General features: G+C 32.4%; 1 protein-coding gene and 1 pseudogene across 1 annotated transcript; one reads left to right on the plus strand and one right to left on the minus strand.

Annotated features, from left to right (window-relative positions):
* Positions 1-4,013: 4,013 nt before the first annotated feature.
* Positions 4,014-14,169, plus strand: LOC121366376 (IQ motif and ankyrin repeat domain-containing protein 1-like). The gene is given in 17 exon segments (XM_041490848.1): positions 4,014-4,103; positions 4,190-4,289; positions 4,634-4,683; positions 4,909-4,955; positions 4,957-5,077; positions 5,201-5,272; positions 5,274-5,307; positions 5,722-5,756; positions 5,758-5,840; positions 6,426-6,480; positions 6,716-6,766; positions 6,768-6,813; positions 7,014-7,116; positions 7,292-7,427; positions 7,429-7,559; positions 7,611-7,739; positions 14,136-14,169. Coding segments are annotated over 17 exon segments (1,317 nt in total).
* A 4,374-nt stretch (positions 14,170-18,543) lies between these two features.
* LOC121366375 lies at positions 18,544-21,110 on the minus strand (annotated as a pseudogene).
* Positions 21,111-21,547: the final 437 nt, after the last annotated feature.

Here is a 21,547-nt window from a genome sequence, read left to right on the forward strand (position 1 = left end):
GTTGGTGCACTTGCCATGTTTGGGGACTTGGGAGTTCAATTACTCGAAATTATAGAACAAGGTTTTGAAATTACATTGGCCTATTTTCAAACAAAAATTTTACATTTAAGTACATTTTCTTAGAAGGTTTGGGTGAGGAAAGTCTTGCTCAAGCCAGGACCTCATGTTCATACTTTAAGTTATCATAATGCTTTGTTTTAGGCAAGCTTTTTTAGGTTTTTCATTAAACCTAGACTTTTCAAGCTGGTTTTATCTTTTTTTGAATTTATATCTGACCTTTTAGTCAATTTCATCATTTCTACTTCTTTGCTGTAATTTGTGTATATTTTTTATAAACTATTTATATAAATATTATATAATAGTATTTGACCCCTCAATTTTTTTAGCATTTTTATTTCTCTTTAGAACCCTTTTTCTATGTAGTAATTGAAAAAAAAGCAAATTACATTTGGCCAAAAATTTAATGTTTTTTGTTGTAACCACCCCGTTAAGTAGTCTTCTTTGGACTGCAGAGGTTTGGGACTTTTCTAAACAGTACTCCAAGGGAGCTGAATATACCATATCTAATTTATTTAATGTATGGAGGGGAATTTCAGCTGCTTTCTTCTCGTCTTTGTCACACAACAGCACTTATTGCCGGCTCATATATCAAGCATAACAATGGTACCAAGACGAGATATGCGTCTTCTGCTGTATTGGAATGTGTCACTTTGTGTTTTCTTTTTTGGGGAGCTGCTCTCGGTTTATTTATCATTCTTACTATGGACAACACAACTTGATCCGAGGAGTTGATAACAATGAGATATGTTTGTATGGATTTGTTTGTGTTTCAGTATATTTATGTTGTCTATATTGTGTTATTAGAAGCCTTATTGATTGTTGTTTGTGTTTTATATGAGTTAATGAAGCATGGAATAATAATTTAGTATAATGTATTCCACCCTTAATATGTACATGTATCTTTGTTATTATGTTGATATGGGGATCATAATTATTTTGATGTATACCAATGTTTTGTTTTTGTTATTTGTTATTTGTTTGTCTTTTATTATTATCATTTTACTAATTGCTTACATTATATTTATTGTTTATGCATATAATTTTTCTTAGGTAGTTTTTTGTCTCAATATGCAAATGTCCTCTAACTTTTAAAAACAAAATTTTATGCGCCTTGTATTAGTGTTGATATATGTACCTTTTAAATGTTTAAAATTGATTTTAATCCTTATTTGATGTGATTTTTTCAGGTTAACAACATAAAAGGGAAGTATGTTTGTACATTATATTTCTAGTAATCATAATATGATAATTTCAATATTTTTGTTTGTTTTTTTAATTTTCTAATAAAGAATGATGACTTTATCTCGTGACTGAACCACATTCAGAGATCTCCCCATCCTTTTCTATCACTTCAGTTTTCTCATCTGTTGATATACAACAGTACCTTAATAGGAGCATTTGGTAAAAAGAGGAAACATACTACAAAACGTCTAGAGGTAGCTAGCAGAGAAACACTATACTTTTATGTGAAATTAATACAGTTAGGTTCCAAAGATAATCCCACATTAAATTATAACATTTGCTGCCAATTACACATACCTAAGCACAGCAACATTAACAAGACGAGATATGCTACTTCTTACTATACATATGTATATCACTTTGTGTGTGCTCTGATTTAGTGTGGTTCCTTTGTTTCTTGTCCCCTGAAATATGGTCGACATACATTGTAGCTTACAGACTAAATATAAGCTATGAATTTTGTGACTACTACTTTCATATAACAACGCATAGTATGTAATGGTTTTGATATGCAAGTTATATGGCTTCATAAATTTATAGTACAAGTTGCACAATAATGAAGCACATGGTTATAGTTGATAATAGACAGCCCTGAACTAGTGCAGTGTTGTAGGTGTAGAAGGTTTAGGGCTATCTCTAAGTTGATTCTTGTACAGAGACAGAGAGACTTGGGATATTTCAATATGACCATCATGCCTGGTGTATCATTTGTGTCAGGTTTTTATTTATGGTGAGTTAAGATCATTGGACTGTTCCATATTTTCAAGATATTATAATGTTTTAATTTATGCTACCAAAAATAGAAATGATAATTGTATTGGATAAATCACTACCAGCTTTCATTATTATTCTACCCAGCCATCTATCTTTTCTATCAACTCATTCATTCAACCATTGTATTCCTCTATTTTCAGCACTAATGGTTGTAAGTCAAGCTGGTCGAGTCACTCGTTTCCAATCCCATAGCAACTATCACTGAACCTGTTCTCTGTTACAACAATCCCCAATGTGATTACCACAGCCAGAGTGGAAGTGGAAGTGGAAGTGGAAGTGGCAGTGGAAGTGGATTAGGAATGGAACATCCACATTGTGGATGGACTTGTTGGATTGTTGTATGGGAAATATCATGTTCTCTGCCAGGCTACTGTAATGGGGAAAAATATCTGTATCTCATGTCGCTCCACAAGATGTTATCGTTCTTCTTCTTCTTGTAATGGAGACGATTTCTTTTTGACTAATACAGATACACCTCCAAATGATTGCTGTAAAGGAAATAAGTCAGTGTTAGTTGTTTTAGCTCCTAATGCAGGGCCTGAAATGCTAACGGAAGTCTGTGTACCATGTAGCACAAGAAGTATGAGTATATTCATGTGGATTTTCATTGTCTTATAACTATGTACTTAGAGAATGCAAACAGCTACATGTAACCGTACACTTGTACATGTATGTAGTATTTGTCAATAGAGTATACTTTTTCGTGTCATCCCAATCTCTCTCTATCCATTCATCCATCCATCCATTCTTACTTTATCTTTCTTAGTGTCTTCTGGTGAAGACCCACATTTCTCAGTTCTTCTCCCAAACAAATCAACTCATTTGTTTTCACAATTCAAGGAGAACAAGGCTTTATATTCAATCTTGTCCACAGTCCATTGATATAACCATCAACGCTGAATTCATTCAAGACAAAGAGAGATCAGAAGTGACAGGGATCTCTCGTTTAGGAATTGTCATGAACACCAATAGTTACCATGGTAACAACAAAACAACATTCGATTTGAAGCTTCAGGAAAGATACTATATGTAAATGAGAAAAACCAGTTTCTGGCACAAGATTTATCAAAAGTTACTTTTGCCCATGGAAGGTTATGATAAGTACAATAGTCAGGAAGCAGAGAAGTCATCTAATAATACATCAATTCACATACATGTTGTTGAATTGGGATTTAGTTTCTCTGTTGAATATATCCAGGACATTTGGACATTCTTATTATAGCATTCCCGTTGCGACGACAACCAGCTCTTATCAAGAAATGATTACAAAGCACAGTGGCAATAGTAAGACTGGTAATACATTTGAACGAATACAAACTAAAGTGGGTGTGACTTCAAATTGTATATATCATGGACTTATAGGACAATTCTTTTGTCCGGGTCACAGTGTAGATGAAGTTCGTAAGCTCCTCCTTTTCCCCACGGTGGAACAGGAACCAGTCCCTGTAATGAGACGTCCAGTATGGAGTTTCATGGAACGTGAATCAGGCAGTCCCAATTCACTGTGTTGGATGACAATGAATTCAGGGTATCAAGGTAAGGTTTAATAGAAAGGTCATTATCTCGATTATGTCATGTCAGAACTGTTGTCTACTAGTACAATGAGACACAGAAGCTCAAGGTCAAAGAAGCTATGATTTTATGATCAGCTGTGCTGGTGACTCCTTAATACATATATTATTACTAACTATACTAATAATGTATGTTAATCTAATTGTTATTATAAGTATTATTACGGGTTATATGGCTGTACGTTACGCTTTGTAGCGCGTATTTAGATTTAATCCTCAGTCATCTACGCGAGTGTTGATTAGCCACACACACAATCAGGTGCGTGTGTGTGTGTGTATATACGCCCAGTATTCGCTTAAAGGTTAGCACTTCAAACTACAAACTTGCTAAATCGCCATCTTAATACTGTTGCAGTAAATATCAGTATGCCTCCAAAACCTCAGTCAACGAAGAAACCAGTCAGTAAGCCAACAGTCACAACAGCAGCCACTAAAGGTGGAGCTGGGGCCATCAAGGTATGTAGGACAAACTTCAGCTGTCTGACACACAACAATACTTGATAATTGATGCATTAGATTATCAAAATGACTCCTTTTTATAGGGAGGTAGTGGTGGACTAGGTCGTGGACGAGGAGGATCACAAACAAATGGCACTAAGAAAAGTGCTATTAATCCACCTGGGTACCTGGAAAGAAAGTGGGGTCACAGCCACCAACACTAAAAGTTAATTTGTACCTTTCAATTGAGGAAGTCAGCATTATTGATATACATATACTTTAATTACAGATAAGATTGGTACTAGTTCTGGTTCTGTTGCTGTTGCTAAGCAACCAAATGTCAAGCTAAGAAGAAAGTTTGGAGTAAAGAAGATCAAATGGCTTGCAAAATACAAACACATTATCGAGGTTATAGGTTAGCTATAATATTCCATTATATTATAAACAATTTCCCATCCTTATTGTATTCAGTTTACCTATTAATTTTCTCATACGTACCACCATTCTTTTTTTGGTTTAAGATGTCGTAAGCTTCTTTTGTTGTTGAGGGCAAAAGAAACAGGAATATGAAGACACAATTGAGAGATTGCAAAGAGAAGTAAGTTATGAATAATACAAATGTGTCATTTATCCTTTAATCCACCTGTCCATTTAGCAATTAATCTATCTATCTATTCATTAATACATCTATTATCCGTTTATCCATCTAAACATCCACTTACACTACACACCCATCTTTGATATATAATCTGTATTTGTTACCAGTGACCAATCAATTAATTAATTAACTTTTATTAACATTAGTATGTACTACTCTGTTTAGGCATTTGTACAAATAGTTCGAATGGAACAAGAAAGAGCAGTAAGGAGCGAGAAAGAGAGGAAGAGTTAGAAGAAAGAGAAGAGAAGAAGCAGCTCGTGTTAAACAAATGCTTGAAGCTGCTTTTGATGGTGACAATGATGAGATTAATAAATTACTGCAAGAGGTACTTGTTCAAGTTAAAGCTACTCGTGTATATCTAATGTAACAGGAAGTTTGTAACTGCCTTGTCTCAACACTGACATGTATTATAGTATGTTGTAGCTTCCACTCTTCCTTTAATTAGGTGGCTAAGGTTCATTCTTCCACTGGAGATGCTATTATTAAGAGATTACAATACAAGTTAATTGATTGTACTGATCCTAATACACAATACTCCGATATCTGAAGCAGCTGCTGGAGGTACTTTTTGTAAATTTTAGTGTAGAGCTAATATGCTGTACTGGTAATATTTTAAATCTAGCAAATATCTTATATACATGGCAGCATTTGGAATTGAATCTTTTCCAATATGAGTGGTTTCTCAATAATTGGGTCACATACATGTACTTTAGCCTATGAACTATTAATTGCACTACTTATTATTATTATTATTATTATTATTATATTTTATTTATTATTATTATTAATGTTACACACAAAAGATTGCCCAGCCACCAATGGCTACTAGGTTTGATGATTCAGATTTGCATATATTAATTTAGTAAATTTCCAAGCTGCACTCAGTTAAAACTAATTTTAAAATTATAGATTATTTATATTAAAATTAGCACAGAGAGTTATTAATAGGTTAAAATTTAACTCTTAATATTGTAGGCCATTCTGAGACAATTAAGTTGTTAGTATCTTTAGGGGGCAAACCCTAATGGAAAAGGTCAGTATGGGCGTACACCTCTTTACAGAGCTGCCTTTGGTGGTCATGGTGAAGCTTTAAGGTACATAGTTACTTGTATGTAGTTATGTTTAATTCTTATACATACATGTACATGTACACAGATGTTGCTTGAGACTGGAGCTGATCCTAGGATATATGCTGATGATGGTGCTCTACCCCGAACATGTAAGTGTTAAATGCATACATGTACATGATGAACAAAACTTGAAATGGTATCATCAAGAAATATAGCGACATAAAAATGCCATTGGTATAGACCATAATGCTTTGATAACATACTTCAGTAATAGCATGTTGTTTAAACAATTTTTGTCCTTTATGATGTTATTTTACACAGCGTAATACTTTAAATATTTCATTGTAATTAGATCCAGAAGAGTTTTGATATGATATGTTTATATTTATCAGGTAGCTTTCTGGTTCTGATATTGAGCTGACTTTACAAGAAGGGGAACATTGAAGAGACAGAAAAGAAAACTAGTACTATTAGAAGATCAGATGAGAAAAAAAGAGTGAGCAAGAGGAGAAAATATGGAAGACCCAAGAAGACAGGTATTCCATCACATTGAACTTTTATTAAAGACACACTCTTGTTTGACAATACAATAATTTTTTTTAATATTAGGTTACAAATTGAGATTAAAGAAGCTGAGAAGGAACATTCAGTAAAACAGAAAGAGGTAAATACCAATCTGTCCTATAATTCTCTAACTTTCATTTTTGCCACATCTCTGTCTTTCTCTTTGTATCTATCTCCTCTCTAAAGCTTGCTAAAGCATATGAAGAATTAAATAAAAGAATATATGAACATGATAAATCATGAATGCTAAACCTGAACTAACTCTTACGGTAACACATGATTATTCCTAACAAATAATTTAATTCTTTCTTTGTGGAATATTTTTTATCATCTCACTACAGGCTATTCATGATGCAGAAGAACACTTGGAAAGATGCAAAATTGCAGGCAGACAATGCAAGGGAGAAACTTCAACAGGTGAGCAAATGCATTAGTTTGATATTTGACAAAATGTATTGGATTGTAGGCTAAACTAAAAATGAGAATGAAAAGAAAAAGAATACCAATCAGGTAAATGCTCTATTTAAAGACAATGCATTATAATTATTAAGAAAATTTTTCCTTTTGTATGTGTATTGATGAGTCATCATTTAAATGGTATGTTTTGGTTCATATATAGATCTTGACCTTGAGGATTTGGAAGAAGAAGTAGAAAGACTGATGTTGTTATAAACATACGAGAGCTGGATGATGTATTAATGAAAGATGTTGGAGACAAAATAGCACAGAGCAATAAGTAAGTATATCAATGTTAGTAAGAAATCCATACCTCACAAAAGGATCTGGATTAATGGTGTATTAGTTAAAATGCTAATAAAATTATACATATATAGATCAGTAGCATCCTATAGGTGGCTACTGTTTAGTCAGTTATTAACAGTACTTATATGCACTGTAATCTTTTCTTTTAGGTGGCCATTGATTATTGATCCTAGCAAACAGTGCACTACATTCTTAAGATATAGAGATACTAACTATTTGAGTGTAGTCAATCCGAAACACATGGAGCCTGAGATTATTAGAATGAATCTACTTGGTGCTATCAGGTTTTGGCAAGTTTCTTGTACTAGATTTACTGGATATTGAAGACATGTGGCCAGTGGTAATAATGAAGTTTGAACAAGTCCAACAGAACCTGCTACCCTCGCTCTTAAACAAAGATTTTTTAAAGGAAGAAAGGTGAGATATCGTTATTATCATACAATCAAGACTTGATTCTATCCTTCTCAGGTATCTCAAGTTGATTTGTGAGGGAGATGGTGAATTATATTCAGCTACTCAGTTTCTATCTGCCAGGATTGGCAACTTCAAGCTGGTTATTTTGACACAGTTATCTAACCCTCCAGTTGAGATAAAGGAGTATACATATATTATTAGAATACATATACCAGAACCTATTGTATTGTAGAGTACTTATTAAAAGTTATAGCTATATTACCAATTACTTCACTGTGTTTTAAGATGTTGTTGCTGTGTGTTCACTTAATTAAACTGCAATCCTTTAGTCAGTACCTTTTAAGTTTAATCTTTGATAACTCAACAAGTATAGGATAAAAAAGCAAGCCACACATTGAGAAATCTATGATGTCTGTAATCAATGGTTCATTATTGTATTAGTATAAGTAATGACTGTGAACCTGCATATGCTCACACCACAGTGCACTTTAATAGGAATTTATATACATATATACAACTATAACTCTGTTGTCTTTACTACAAAACGGTTTAGGTTAAAACTTATACTTCAATTTGAAAATAGTCCTTTACACTATACAAAGAGAGCTAGTCCATAATAAATACGATAATTATGAATAATTATTATAAAGTTATGATTAAATAATATATAATCTAGTACATATCAATATCTGTAAAAGCCAACTTGAAGCCAAAACTAATCCCTACTCATGGCTTTAATTGAAACGTGAGCGGATGCTATTTCAACTAAACTAAAACCTGGTTGGGGCTTTGTACAGGGACATAGACATGAAAGAAACTTTTGTCCAGTTAACTAATTATTCATAACGGGCGTTAACTTTTTAAAAATAAATATTAATTATCAAATTTGCCGACAGTAATTATTATTCATAATAAATATTCAATTTTTCGATGGTCCGGCCGAAGCCTGACCGCCGCAGTGACCGGTCCTACGCCTACGTAATATATATTGTTTTGCATTGTTTCGCGCTGACCGAACAATTACTTCAATTGCCTAGTTTATTCTCTCAAGCCAGACCTTTTTTCTTAGACTACGAGGAAGCCAACTTGAAGGCATGCATTCAATGTGACTGTCAGGTGTGAAAAAGACCGCTAGTTAGGAAAAAAAAATATTCTAGGACTATCGAGAACATTTTTGAGGTTAGTCTATAGATCTTTTTTTTCAGTGACGTAATTCAGCTAATTATATTTATATATATATATATATAACAAAAAGGTGCTATTTCACTCTCTCTCTCTCTGTATATATATATATATATATATATATATATATATATATTATATCTATACAGGGGCGTACCTGAAAAAAATTGATGGTAGGGCACCGGACGTAGGCGTGGTTATCAAAACATGTTAATGGTTATTACAGTATAAATAATTAGTTATGAATATAATAAATAATTATTATTATACAAAAATTTAAATAATTATAATGAATATAATTATCAGTGAAGTTTTATGCCGGGGCCCAGGTACACCACTGTATATATATATTTATATATAACCTGATTTGCAAATAGGGACCACTTCTGTCAAAACACTTGTCACATGACCACTGTTAAAACACATCCAAATAAAGTTTTGTATACATACAGTTACTACATAAATATATACACAACTATTTATGGTAACTATGTATGCAAAACATATATACAGTGTGTGTGTGCAGGTGTGAGTTATGCCGGGTTCGAATTTTAATACAATAGTACGGTTCGCCTATGGATACCGTAATTTTAATTAAGCAAATATTGCGAATTTACAAATTACAGCACAAGAGCTACTGGACCAAAAGGGACTGAAACAATCTAAGTAATAATGAAGGAGTTTGAGGTAAATGATGATTAAAGAATGTACTATTTAATGTTAAGGAAAGTAAACTAAGGTTAAAGAATAACAAGTTGATGTTTTAAGACATGCTGTATATTCTGATGAAGAGATTACATTATACTGCCAAATCTTTCTTTGAGTATCTTAATGTGCTGATCTTTCTCTGTAGTTTTCTTTTTTGACGAGGTGGACGTGCACCTGCTGCAAGCTGCTGTATCGAACCTCTGTGCTGACTTGTTCTCTTTGAAATACCTCAACACATTCAAAGATGTTTGGATGGGATTTGCCAACTACTCGCCATAGACAATTGTGCCAACCCTCCAAATGATTGTTTGTCCGTGGTCCTTCAGTCTCATATAAGTTCCACTCTGCTGTGTGGAATGTTCCAGCTATCCATGTGGTTTTTGAAATATGTAACAAATTCATCCATTCTTGGTAGCTCTGGAGTATCTGCTACCATGCAAGATGAACAAAACAAATGAGAACAAAGACAAGAGCTGCTGTTCTACATATGAATGACTTTAGTTGCTCTGTATTTTTTTGTACTGGATTTGCAGACCAATGTGTTGAATTTTTCTCATAATGCCTGTCAGAAATGATAATAGCATCCTTGATATGTAGATGTTGAAAAATTCATATTGTATTTCTTGTTTGATGTCAACTTCAATGTCAGCAACCACAGTCTCAGGTTTGTATTGTAGTTATAAATTTTTTAAGCTTTCTCTAGCATGATATGAAACAGTCTGATGTAAGTAGCCCTAGATTTATTTGGCAAGAAAGCATAAACTAGTGCACTGTAAAAATTGAATAGTTGGTTTAAACCCAATACATGGTTTATGGGTTGCATATGCAAAAAGTAAACTTAAAACTATTTTGATTACTAATGTGTTATGAAATTAGTGGCTATGTAGCTACATAAACAGTAGGACATTAGTAATGAAAAACAGTATTATGATTACTTTCAACAAAAAAAAGTTTGTAATTGCAACCTGTATAAACGAATAATGGTTAAATAAAACCAATCATTTTTTACAGTGTGGGTATTACTTACCTTGTTTTAATATGTGTATGGAAAATATTTGATAAAAGAGCTTTGGCCGTGTCCAGAAAGTCCCATCAATATGAATTGTATTCGCTTCACAAAGTATCTTATGTTGGTGTCTGTTACAAATGCAATTACTTATCGTCAATTATTATTTAATTATTTTATTTTGTCTTTTGTGTTGTGGTAGTATTGTCTTTTTAGTGTGGTTAGTGACCCTGTACATTCTCTGTTGCTGCATCTCCAAAATTATCGTTCATCTCTTCTTCTCCTGTTGATTACATATCTGTGACCTTCATACAAAAGTACTCTTCCTCCTCGTTTAGTGGTAGTAAACTCATGACTTTGGCTTTATTGTAAAAAATATTCTCTGAACTGAAATTTGTATTGTATTTATATATGCATTTGCTAAATTCATCAAAGTATGTTTTAGTTGGTGCATAATTGATCCAAGAAACCTTACGAAATTTAGGTAAGCAATCTGTTTATTTTGAGATTTAATCAAATTTTTGAATGTTAATTACAATGAAAAATTCAAAAATTACTATTAATTACTATTACGGTATCCGTATGCAAACCCGTACTATTGTGTTAAAATTCGAGTAGGCGAACCGGAAGATATCGTTTGAAGTTAAGGCGTAACTAATAATTAAATTATATTAATTTTCGTAGGTGTGACCTTTGGATTCCTTTATCCGGACGGCTCGCTTACTATAACTATTGAAGATCTAATTTGTTGATGGCTCAAACTTTTCCTCACTCTTCAGGTAATTGTTCAGTTAATTAAACGACTCGAATGAGAGTCGATTTTGTAATTGAATTCCATCCGTCATGTGGATATATATAACAAAAAAAAATTGTTAACGTATGTATTTATATATGATATAGTGCTTAACGTTAGTGGTGGGGTCAGCAATACATATAGATTTGCCAAATATTGCTCAATTGGTATTTTTAATAGCAAATAATACTGCCATATTTATAAATATTTATGATTCTTTGAAATTAACCAACTGATTAGTTACTGAATCTCTTACTATTAATCTGTGCTGACTGAAACTTCTTTGGATATAAAACTGTATTAATTTAATATATAATTTTAATCATTATCAATAAGTTTAGTCATTACACATAAAGCATTGCATATATATACAATACCTCATTTAATAGAATTAATTGAATTTGTACCACCAAATTAAGTCTTAAATGACAGTCCTTGTTATAAAATGCTATATACATGAGACTATTAGGTCTTCGTGTATTCCATTATAGCATGAAATTTTGACGAGAGTTTTAATTTATATTAATGGTTTGTCATATGTTTTAATTGCTAAATTAAATTTGCCAGAAACATTTAAATCAATGTTATTGAAACTGAATTTTACATTTGACCAAATCAACAAAATGTTGACCAGTTAAGCATCATTTTGGACACCAAATATTATGTTGTCCTATAATCCACTACAGACTGTATTATCATAACTAAAAACCACTAAAACTGACCATTTCATGTTATACAAATGTTAATGCAAACTTTAATGATGAGGGTTTTTTTTAATATAAACAGTATTGTTAATTTTTGTAAACAGTCAAATCATAGGACAATAGCACAGAATTATTTTCCTTCTTACAATTTTCATTATAACCATACCATTGTTAAATCAACCAACCAATTTTTACAGTGAACACATCTACTTTCATTTAGGAGTTTTGAGTTAGATTAATTCAAGCAAGAAATGGAAACAAAACCTCAGGCATCATTACGCAAAATCTTCTTTATCTTAGTAGTATTAATGCTTCCTTGTATAATCCTTTATATTCACTACAAACCTGCAAAAAAAATTGAGTTGCTTATTCCTTCACTTCTCTTCCTAAAGGTCATAAAGATAAACTCTACAATAAAAACTTGTTTCACCAGTTGAACCACCTAATTCCCCTAAGATTATATTGTTTTGGACATTATGCTTTGGTGCGGATTTTATAAAAGCACATGGACTTCATTCTGGTGAAATAGAATGTGGACAATTCAAGCACAAATGTTTCGTTACAAATGACAAGAAACGTTTCCCAAACAGCAGTGCAGTGATTTTTTCATGGTAGAGCTTTGGGATATTAAGTCTACTGTCTCTCTTGCTCGCTCCATGAAACGGCCACCTGAACAACGCTGGATATACTACAATAGGGAGGCACCACCAAATAGTCCTCAGCCTAGTGATATGAAGCAATGGAACTCTCTATTTAAACTGGACTATGACATACAAATTGACTTCAGATATCCGATATGCTTATGGTGACATAATACCTAATGTAAAGTTTAAAGGTGGCTTTGATCCAAAAAGAACTATCTTCAAGGTAGAAAGAAAACAGCTATAGCATTAATCAGTAAATGTTTGAAGCATCGATTAGAATTGATAAGAAAGCTTGGTAAGTACATTGATGTTGATATCTATGGAAATTGTGGCAACATTGTGAACCACATGATAGTTGCTTCTCTTTGATACCACAATATAAAGTTTTACTTGGCTTTTGAAAATGTCATATGCAAAGACTACCTTACAGAAAAATCTTTACAAAATGCACTCAAAAGAGATACAGTTCCTGTGATTATGTCAGGAGCAGATTTGTCAAATCCTGCTATAATTCCTCCTAAATCTTTTATCAATGCTCATAATTTCCAGACAGCTAAAGAAACTTGCTGATCACTTAAAACGTATAGGAAGTCAACCTCAACTATATAATGATTATTTTAAATGGAAAGATCACTGGTCTATACATGATACTGGGAGTAATCCAATTGACTTTACATGTCGTGTGTGTGAAAAATTGTATGAACCAAACCAACAAGTAAAAATTTATGATGACATTGCTAGTTGGCAGAGTGTAAAGCAAGATTGCCAAGAATATCCAGTTTGGAAACAATGAATAATTAGATTGCTTATCTGCAATTTAATGATTTAGAATTCTAAATTGACATTTTCCTTTAATTTAAATTTTTGTCTTAATCGAAATACATTATGAAATGCAAGTGTTATTGAAATAAAATCACTAAATGGTTTTTGTATTATAACAATAAAAGAACAAATGGAGTTCTTCTCAAAATGAGAATTGAAAATATGATTGTTATAACTTTACAAAATACCGACTCACTTTTTATAATAAGATAATTGCGATTAATATAATATTTAAAATGAGTATGTAACGATATTAAATCGCTAATTAAAGTCATGACATTCTAAATTATACAATAATATAATACAATATTGAAACAATTATTAAGCTATAATACATTATTATCGTCTTCCTTGGGCATCTGCATTTGAGCTGTCCCTGTTGAAATTGTTTCATCATATTCTGTAAACCAGCTGTACTGCCTAGACATGTACAGGTAAGAATTACATTCTCTATTTTTAGTATGCAATATTGTCATTGTACATAAACCAATGTGCCTAATATGTGCATGTTAACATACACATAATGTCACGCTATATCAATACATGATACTGCATGTATATTTCAGTTATGCTAAACCATTTGATGTAGTACTCTAGGATCAATCATCTTAGCAATCGGTTGGTTAATTTTTGCCATCTGAGTTGGATTAACATTTCTACTCATATCACCACCTAAAGAAAACACAGCATATGTTATTTGTGTATTCTTTTTGTGAACAGGATCTCCCCTAAAGTGGCTGCTCTTCACCTTTGAACAATCCCTTTGATGCCACCCATTTTCTTTACCATTTGAGCAAATTTACTGTATGAGTTAAGAGTTCTTTTACATCTTTAACTGACGTACCAGAACCTCGAGCTACTCTCTCGTAGTGCCCTGGTTGTTGCTGAAAGAACTTAGACACCATTTGGGTGATCCAGCTCTGAAAGAAAGAGAACAGAACTAGAATAGAAGCGATAATTATGTAAGATGTCTTCTTAAAGTTAATTTAACTTATGTACATGTGTACCTCCATCGCTCATGGCTGTCCATAATGGTCATCAGTTTCTTTAGCCGTGCCATAGACTCTCTCTCATTTCCTTTGCTCTAAAGTCAGCAGGAAATCCTGGAATCATTCACATAATTTGATTAAAGGGACCCCTTTTCATTATATTCTGGAACTGTTGGTACATGTCCCGTAAAGTAAACTCGCCTAAAATACATGTACAATTACAATAAAGTTATGATCATAATGGAAGTTATACATGCATGTGGTTACCACATGTGTGTGTTAAGACTTGCATGTTGTTAACACATCTTGTAGTTATGTGATTACATATTAATTATAGAATTATGTAAATAGTACAGTGTATGTTGTTGGTTTTATTGCCTACAGCATAAACAATGGCAGTTTATAGCTTACCCATCATCAGAGAATATTGACTATGAAGAATGCTTATGGAAACAGATCAACAAACTATTGCAATTAAGCACAATAGTTTTCTATATATAATAATAAATGTATGTGTTTACCATGTTGTAACTTTTTAACTAGTTCTTCATTTTCATTTAGACCCAGTTCACTAACTTTGTCTACTAATCCTTGAATGTCAACCATGCCTGTATGGGAAAATATTTGATAAAAAAGCTTTGGCCGTGTCCAGAAAGTCCCATCAATATAGATTGTATTCGCTTCACAAAGTATCTTTATGTTGGTGTCTGTTACAAATGTAATTACTTATTGTCAATTATTATTTAATTATTTTTTTTGTCTTTTGTGTTGTGGTAGTATTGTCTTTTTAGTGTGGTTAGTGACCCTGTACATTCTCTGTTGCTGCATCTCCAAATTATTCTTTCATCTCTTCTTCTTCCTGGTGATTACATATCTGTGACCTTCATACAAAAGTACTCTTCCTCCTCGTTTAGTGGTAGTAAACTCCATGACTTTGGCTTTATTGTAGGGAAGTTTTTTCTCTAACTGAATTTGTATTGTACATTTATATAAAATGTTTAGTTTGCTAAATTCATCATCAAAATAAATGTTTTAGTTGGTGCATAATTGATCCAATAAAAACCTTACGAAATTTAGGTAAGCAATTCTGTTTATTTTGAGATTATAACAAAAAAATTTTGAATGTAATTACAATGCTACACCTAGGTATTCAAAAATTCAAAAATTACTATTAATTACTATTACGGTATCCGTATGGCAACCCGTACTACTATTGTGTTAAAATTCGAGTAGGCGAACCCGGAAGATATCGTTTGAAGTTTAAGGCGTAACTAATAATTAAATTATACTAATTTTCGTAGGTGTGACCTTTGGTCCTTTTCTAATTTATCGGCCGGCTCGCTTACTATAACATTGAAGATCTAAAATTTGTTGATGGCTCAAACCTTTCCTCACTCTTCAGGTAATTGTTCAGTTAAAAAAAAATAATTAAACGACTCGAATGAGAGTCGATTTCGTAATTGCATTCAGTCCGTCACTGTGACTGTAAATATATAACAAAAAAAATTGTTTAACGTATGTATTTATATATGATATAGTGCTTAATGTTAGTGGTGGGTCAGCAATACATATAGATTTGCCAAATATTGCTCAATTGGTATTTTTAATAGCAAATTAATACTGTCCATTTATAATCAAAACTAGGAGTAACAGCAACATAGCAAGAGTCTCTTTTTTTTTGTCCCTTTTAAATCTGTTCTAACCCGCTCTGTCTAAACGATAATCAAGCACTGACTTAGATAATTCAGTATAATATTTATGATTCTATTATAATTGAAATTAACCAACTTGATTAGTTACTGAAATTCTTTACTATAATCTGTGCTGACTGAAAAAAAAAACTTCTTTTGTATATAAAACTGTATAACTTTATATAATTTTTAATCATTATCAATAAGTTTAGTCATTACCCAATAAAGCATTGCATATATATACAATACCTCATTTATAGAATTAATTGAATTTGTACCCACAATTAAGTCTTAAATGACAATGCCTTGTTATAAAATGCTATATACACGAGACAATTAGGTCTTCGTGTATTCCAGTCCCTATAGCATGAATTTTGACGAGAGTTTTAATTTATATAATGGTTTTTTTGTTGTATATTTTAATTGCTAAATTAAATTTGCCAGAAACATTTAAATCAATGTTATTAAAACTGTTACATTTGAACCAAATCAACAAAATGTTGACCAGTTTTAAGCATCATTTTGGACAACCAAATATTATGTTGTGCCTAAAAACCCACTACAGGACAGTATTATCATAACTAAAAACTAAAAAAAACCCACTGATAAAACTGGATTGATTTTAACCATTAATTTCTTATGTTATACAAAATTGTATGATTTCAAACCTGTTTTATAAAATGTTAGAACTTATAATGAGGTTTTTTTACTATATAAACAGTATGGTTAATTTTGTAAACAGTCAAATCATAGGACAATAGCACAGAATTTATTTTCCTTCTTACAATTTTCATTATAATCATATCTTTGTTAAATCAACCATCAATTCTTACAGTGAACACATCTACTTTATTAGGAATTTTTGAGTTAGATTAATTCAAGCAAGAAATGGAAACAAAAACCTCAGGCATCATACGCAAAATCTTCTTTATCTTAGTAGTATTAATGCTTCCTTGTAATCCTTTATATTCACTACCAAACCTGCAAAAAAAATTGAGGTGCTTATTCCTTTCACTTTCTCTTCCTAAAGGTTCATAAAGATAACTCTACAATAAAAACTGTTTCACCAGTTGAACCACCTGATTCCCCTAAGATATATTGTTTTTGGGACTTTATGCTTTGGTTCAGATTTTTATAAAAGCACATAGACTTCGTTCGGGTGAAATAGAATGTGGACAATTCAAGCACAAATGTTTCGTTACAAAATACAAGAAACGTTTCCCAAACAGCAGTGCAGTGATTTTTCATGGTAGAGCTTGGGATTTTAAGTCTACTCCTCCCTCGTGTTCGGTTCTTGAAACGGCCACCTGGACAACGCTGGATATACTATAATAGAGAGGCACCACCACATAGTCCCTCAACCTAGTGTTATGAAGCAATGGAACTCTCTATTTAACTGGACTATGACATACAAATTGAAATCAGATATCCGATATGCATCTGGTGACATAATACCTAATGTAAAGTTAAAAGTGGCTTTGATCCAAAAAAGAAACTATCTTCAAGGTAGAAAGAAAACAGCTATAGCATTAATCAGTAATTGTGTGAATCACCCGATTGAAATTGGTAAGAAAGCTTGGTAAGTACATTGATGTTGATATCTACGGAAATTGTGGCAAAACATTGTAAACCACATGATAGTTGCTTCTATTGATACCACAATATAAGTTTTACTTGGCTTTTGAAAATGTCATATGCAAAGACTACCTTACAGAAAAATCTTTACAAATGCACTCAAACAAGATACAGTTCCGGTGATCGTGTCAGAGCAAATTTGTCAAATTCTGCTATAATTCCTCCTAAAATCTTTTATCAATGCTCGTAATTTCCAGACAGCTAAAGAACTTGCTGATCGTTTAAAACATATAGGAAGTCAACCTCAAACTATATAATGAATATTTTTAAATGGAAAGATCACTGGTCTATACATGATACTGGGAGTAATCCAACTGACTTTACATGTCGTGTATGTGAAAAATTGTATGAACCAAAAACCAACATGTAAAAATATATGATGACATTTGCTAGTGGCACAGTGTAAAAGCAAGATTGCCAAAGTATACAGTTTGGAAACAATGAATAGTTAGATTGCTTATTTAAAATTTAATGATTTAGAATTCTAAATTGACATTTTTCTTTTAATTTAAATTTTGTCTTAGTCCAAATATGTTATGAAATGGCAGTTTTATTGTAATAAAAATCAATCACAAAATGTTTTTTATTATAACATAAAGAACAAATGGAGTTCTTCTCGAAAATGAGAATTGAAAATATTGATTGTTATAACTTTACAAAATACCGACTCACTTTTATAATAAGATAATTGCGATTAATATAATATTAAAATGAGTATGTAACGATATTAAATTGCTAATTAAAGTCATGACATTCTAAATTATACAATAATATAATACAATATTGAAACAATTATTAAGCTATAATGCATTATTATCGTCTTCCCTTGGGCATCTGCATTTGAGCTGTCCCTTGTTGAAATTGTTTCATCATATTCTGTAACCAGCTGTACCGCCTATACATGTACAGGTAAGAATTACATTCTCTATTTTAGTATGCAATATCGTCATTGTACATAAACCAATGTGCCTAATATGTGCATGTTGACATACACATAATGTCACGCTATATCAATACATGATACTGCATGTATATTTCAGTTATGCTGACCCATTTGATGTAGTACTCTAGGGTCAATCATCTTAGCCATTGTTGATTAATTTTTGCCATCTGAGTTGGATAACATTTCTACTCATATCACCACCTAAAGAAAACAGCATATGTCATTTGGTATTCTTTTTAGGACAGGATCTCCCCTAATAGTGCAACAACCTATGTGTGAGTGCTAACAGATGTGAAATTAACACTACCCTTGTGTGAACATCACATCCCATTTTTAAAAATGTGGCTGCCGCTCTCACCTTTGAACAATCCTTTGATGCCGCCATTTTCTTTACCATTTGAGCAAATTTTACTATATTGAGTTAAGAGTTCTTTTACATCTTAACTGACGTACCAGAACCTCGAGCTACTCTCTCGTAGCGCCCTGGTTGTTGCTGAAAGAACTTAGCACCATTTGGTGATCCAGCTCTGAAAGAAAGAGAACAGAACTAGAATAGAAGTGTATAATTATGTAAGATGTCTTCTTAAAGTTAATTTAACTTATGTACATGTGTACCCTCCATCGCTCATGCTGTCCATAATGGTCCATCAGTTTCTTTAGCCGTGCCATAGACTCTCTCTCATTTCCTTTACTCATAATCATTCAGCAGGAAATCCTGGAATCATTCCCATAACTTTGATTAAAAGGACCCCATTTTCATTATATTCTGGAACTGTTCGTACATGTCCGTAAAGTAAACTCGCCTAAAATACATGTACAATTACAATAAAGTTATGATCATAATGGAAGTTATACATGCCATTTGGTTACCACATGTTGTGTTAAAGACATGATACGTTGTTAGCACATCTTGTAGTTATGTGATTACATATAATTATAGAAATTATGTAAATAGTACAGTGTAGTGTTTTTATTGCCCTAGACTACGCATAAAACACTGGCAGTTTATAGCTTACCCATCATCAGATATTGACAATGAAGATGCTTATGGAAACAGATCAACAAACTATTGAATTGAGCACAATAGTTCTATATATAATGATAAATGATGTGTTCACCGGTTGTAACTTTTTAATAGTTCTTCATTTTCATCTAGACCAAGTTCACTAACTTTGTCTACTAATCCTTGAATGTCACCCTGCCTGTAATGAGGAAAGTTGAGGAAGAGAGGAATGAAAAGAATAGAGGAGAAACCAAAATGGATAAGACAGACAGAGGAGGGAGGGAAGAGGGAAAGAGGAGTTAGAGAAGAAAAAGTAAAGAGCAGAATATAAAAAATAATGCAACTATATTTACTGATTAATTAATGTATAATCCAATACCTAGTAGTTTTACTGATGAATGTTTTTGTCTTAAATGGTTCCAGATCATCAATATGTGTCAGCCAGTACCAATAAATGTAATAGGACTCTGAGTAGCTGCAACACTATACAATAACATAATAGAAATTAATAAACAACTATACCCTGTACCATTCATGATGTCATATAACTTTATAGTTGAAGAATAAAATGTGATCAACAATTTTAACGTATTGGACTTCTTTTATTTGCAACTATGCCTCTGAATATTAATAACAATTATCGGTTGTCACTATTGTTATATTAATGTGATAGATATATCATGCTCCTTGTTAATATTGGTTTCACAGCTATAGTCAACTTGGTTAACTAAACCCACCCTATATAGGAATGGATCTTATCTATTTTTAAATTAGCAGGCTAAAGCTAGTCTGCTAAGGACTTTAAGCTATATCCGTTTATTTAATTTTAACTCTGAGCTACATTGTACATGTACATCAGGCTGTGAGAACCTATTGCAGACTTCATGTTATCACTTACGCTGATAAAAGCTCCACCTCCTTTAGCATGTCCGTCCAATTTTGGTGACGATCACTGATGCGACACTACTTCCTCTCTCTTTTAAATGCACGTGCTTTGAGCTTCACATGCTTGACTATGGAGATCCATTACCTAGACAATATTATCAGACTCTGGCCAAATTGCATGAGGAAAAAGCAAGATAAAATATTGACCATAAATAACGAAAATGGTACCTAACGCGCAAACAAATTTGAGCAAACGCTTGCATATAAATTGTTGCTATGCCAGCCATCTTAAACAGGAAAGCTATTAAAATTCATTATTAATCGAGATCATGATTGACCTTCATGAATACCAATAACATTGACTTCCTCTCAAGAGCAATCAACCGTTTTCTACACAAGCATTGTGTTCAAAATTCACTTGCGCGTTAGGTACCATTTTTCGTATTTAAGGTCCTATATACAGTAAGGATTAATCATTAACTTACAATGGCTTGTGAAACTTGTAACATTTTTTCTTCAAAGAGCGACTCTTCTTGTTTGTGACGACCACTACACAAAGAAAGAAGAATAGTCAATAAACAATATATAGATACAATACATTGTAAATATATGGTCTAGTGTTTTAATCTAGTGACAAACAGTATATCCCTTATTCTACATTCAATGTATATAGTATATACCTGTATTAAAGATCTATAGAATGGATCATGCATTCTGTCTCACACAATTTAAACACCCACTGATAACACATAACACAACATTTCCTTGTGATCAACTATGATGATCTCAAAATGTCCTCAGATTTAAACTTTTCAAACAACCTCCTTGCAATTTACCACAGGATCCTTTGGGAACTTCCAAAAATGGAAACGAGCTTTTGTACTTCTGTTGACTGATCAAATCACCTCTCGAAAGGTTCCCACAAAGAGACAATTTTCCATCCTTTTGTTATAAGAAGGCGCAAGTAAAAGAAAATTTTTGTTAAA

This window comes from Gigantopelta aegis, unplaced genomic scaffold (genome assembly GCF_016097555.1).
Source record: "Gigantopelta aegis isolate Gae_Host unplaced genomic scaffold, Gae_host_genome ctg5463_pilon_pilon, whole genome shotgun sequence".
Lineage (NCBI taxonomy): Eukaryota > Metazoa > Mollusca > Gastropoda > Neomphalida > Peltospiridae > Gigantopelta > Gigantopelta aegis.